Source organism: Ceratosolen solmsi, unplaced genomic scaffold (genome assembly GCF_000503995.2).
Source record: "Ceratosolen solmsi marchali unplaced genomic scaffold, CerSol_1.0 scaffold41, whole genome shotgun sequence".
Classification (NCBI taxonomy): domain Eukaryota; kingdom Metazoa; phylum Arthropoda; class Insecta; order Hymenoptera; family Agaonidae; genus Ceratosolen; species Ceratosolen solmsi.
Window position 1 is genome coordinate 1,695,407 of NW_011948424.1, and position 3,211 is coordinate 1,698,617.

A 3,211-nucleotide genomic window follows, 5' to 3' on the forward strand; every position below is an offset into this window, starting at 1 on the left:
ATAGAAATGAAGGGACGGAGGAATGGGAGAGCAGAAGAAAACAGAGTTGTGGATGGAGGCTCGATACGTTTAACGAGAAGAATTGTCTATTCGTGATCGTTTTAGCTCAATTTATTTTAGCCTCTTAGCACTTGGACATCGAAATTGTCACTATCAATCACTAGCATAATCGTGAGACATTTTGTCCTTAACTAGGCAAATTTCAAGAAGTAAGTATGTAATAGGGGACAAGGAATTTAAGAATAAGACGAAACATTGGATTGGGTGAAAAAGTCGGAAGACTGAAGATAATAATCAGAAAGAGAATAATAAAGTGAAGCCGTGGTGTTGAGAAAAATGTCGGTCGATAATTCTCAGGTCAAGCGAAATGACGAGCTTCTCTCATTTTCGACTTCATGGAAAAAAATCGAGAATATCGCCCAGTACGGATGCGATTAAGCAAGCCAAGGTCACGGTTGTACTCGGGGCCCAATGGTGTGACGAGGGTAAACGCAAAATTATGGATATGCTGGCTGCTGATGCGGACATTGTCTGCAGATATCAAGGAGGGAGTAATGCAGGGCACACGGTTGTTGTCAAAGACATCAAATATTACTTTCACCTAGTGCCAAGCGGAATAATAAACACAAGATGCAAATCTATAATAGGCAATGGAGTAGTCATACGCTTGCCAGACTTGTTCAAGGAGCTCGAACAAATCGAGGCACGAGGATATAAGGATTGGAGGGATCGATTAATTATTTTCGACAGGGCTCACATGGTTTTTGATTTTCATCAGCAAGTCGATCAGCTGCATGAGCTGAATAGAGGAGCCGAGTGCTTTGGCACCACGCGAAAAGTTATAGGGCCAGCCTATGCGTGCAAGACTGCCAGAACTGGTATTCGGCTATCGGAGCTATTAGGTAATTACGACAAGTTCTCTTGTCTGTCCCGACATCGAAAGCCACCTCAATCCCACTCTCAAAGTTGACGTGAACGACGAATTGGAACGTTACAGAGATTATGCCCTTCGAATCAGGCATTTCGCGCGCGACTCCATCAAGTACTTACACGATGCATTAACGTCGGGGGAGAGAATTTTGGTCGAAGGTGCTAACGCTGCATTATTTGACTTGGACTTTGGCACGTATCCATACGTCACTAGCTCAAAGTGCAGTGTTGGTGGGGTTTGTACTGGTCTTGGCCTACCGCCATCTGTAATCGGTGAAACAATTGCAGTTGTTAAAGCCTGTACGACTCGAGTTGGCAATGGTCCCTTTCCGACCGAATTATTAAACGCAACCGGGAAATTAATACAACAACGCGGTGCCGAGTTTGGCGTTACGACGAAGCGAAAACGACGTTGCGGCTGGCTTGACGTAGCATTATTAAAATTCACGGCTATTATAAATGGTTACACGTCCATCTGTTTGACAAAACTTGATATATTAGATACATTGCCGACGATCAATGTTTGCATCGCCCATCGCATGAATGGTAAAGTAATCGATAGCCTCCTAAGTAGTACGGACGAGTTGGAAAAAGTTGAGCCTATTTATGAGGTTATGGAAGGATGGCAATGTTGTACGGCAGATGTGCGCTCGTTTGACAATTTACCATTAAATGCGCAAAAGTACGTAAGGGTATTGGAGAAGCACTTGAATATACCGGTTAAGTGGATAGGTATTGGTGCTGGTCGAGAAAGTATTATTATTAACTGAGACTTTTCGACAAATCCTGCATTAGAGTTTTATGACGAATGACTTTCGTGGGGCTGAATAAGAAATTTGCATCTAAATGAAAGTATAACAGGTCCCATTGCCATTGAAATGTTATTGTTTATAGTTGAAGCAACAACAAGATATTATTGATATTGGGAGATTCTTTGGATTAATTTTGTAAAAATGAATGTCATATATATATGCGATAGATAAGATATTAAGCTTTTTTAAATGAATGTTAATTCCGTATTGAAATTGTATTTTTCGTTTATATCTCGGTAATATTATTATTATTTTATTTTATTTTTCCTTAATATATAAATATATATATATATATATATATATATATATAAATATCATGAAATTATTAAAATTCTATAATACTGAATGCAATTAGTGGATAATGAGATTTTACACTTTTCTTAAGAGATTAAAATTTTCAGTGAAAATATATGGAAAATGGTGGCGCTAAATTTGATGGAATAATACATTCATCGATTCGCAAATTATTTGATAGTTAACGATAGCTGAGAATACGCTTTAACGAAAAAAGTTTTATCTTTTGTCGGACTAGATTTTTCGAGTACCAGAGAATCAGTAATGTGGTTCAAATTTTTTTATAATAATTCTATAATTTTACAATGCTGATAAATTTATAAGGAAACACAATTGATTTTTATCAATATTTATTTCACTTATATCGTATATCTTTGTTATGATGCAAATTGCGTTCTTAACGATACTCAAATAGATGGGAAGCCTACATCTTAATAATGTATTATCTAATTTTATTATTATTATCTATTATTATTATTATTATTGTTCGAAACATAATAATTTACATAGTTTTTTACATGTAAATGTTAAGTCATATTTTTCATGTACGTTTGTGACTGTAACATATTATAAATGTGAATAATAAGCAATGACAAAATAATAATTACAAACGAGTATTATGATATTTTAACCCTTATATTTTATTTTCGCTTTTAAGAGTTTAATATAATATTCAGAGCAACATTAAGATTTACGAAAACCATAAGAAAGCAGCTAAAATATATCATTGTATAAATTGTTGCTGATGACTGATAAATTATGTCAGATCCATATAACCCTATATTTGAGTTTTCTTCTTTAATTTCAAAAATTTATATAGAATTTCAGCTATTATTGTGACTGTGAACGTACCTTTTCAAAAGCAAACATTGATTTATTTTATAAGCGTTTATTAAAACATTTCCTTTCTTTGCTTTATTACTCTCAGCTAAATGTACAAATGATTTAATATTTCTTTACAGCAAAGTTCGTTATATATCCATTGAAATACTAAATTTTTTAGTTAATAAAAAATATTTATAAATGCTTTGGCAAAGTATGAAATATTCAAAAACATTTACTATTAATAAATTTAATTCTTATTTAGTTTTAAATATACAAAGTGCTACAACATCATCGTAGTCGCATATTCATAGCCGTAATATATTAGAAATTTCTACAGATTAAGAGATTGA

The 3,211-nt window shown here is 34.1% G+C and overlaps 1 protein-coding gene across 1 annotated transcript; it reads left to right on the forward strand.

Annotated features, from left to right (window-relative positions):
- The first annotated feature begins 367 nt into the window (after positions 1–367).
- LOC105362696 (adenylosuccinate synthetase-like) lies at positions 368–1,700 on the forward strand. The gene is given in 2 exon segments (XM_011500181.1): positions 368–921; positions 923–1,700. Coding segments are annotated over 2 exon segments (1,332 nt in total).
- Positions 1,701–3,211: the final 1,511 nt, after the last annotated feature.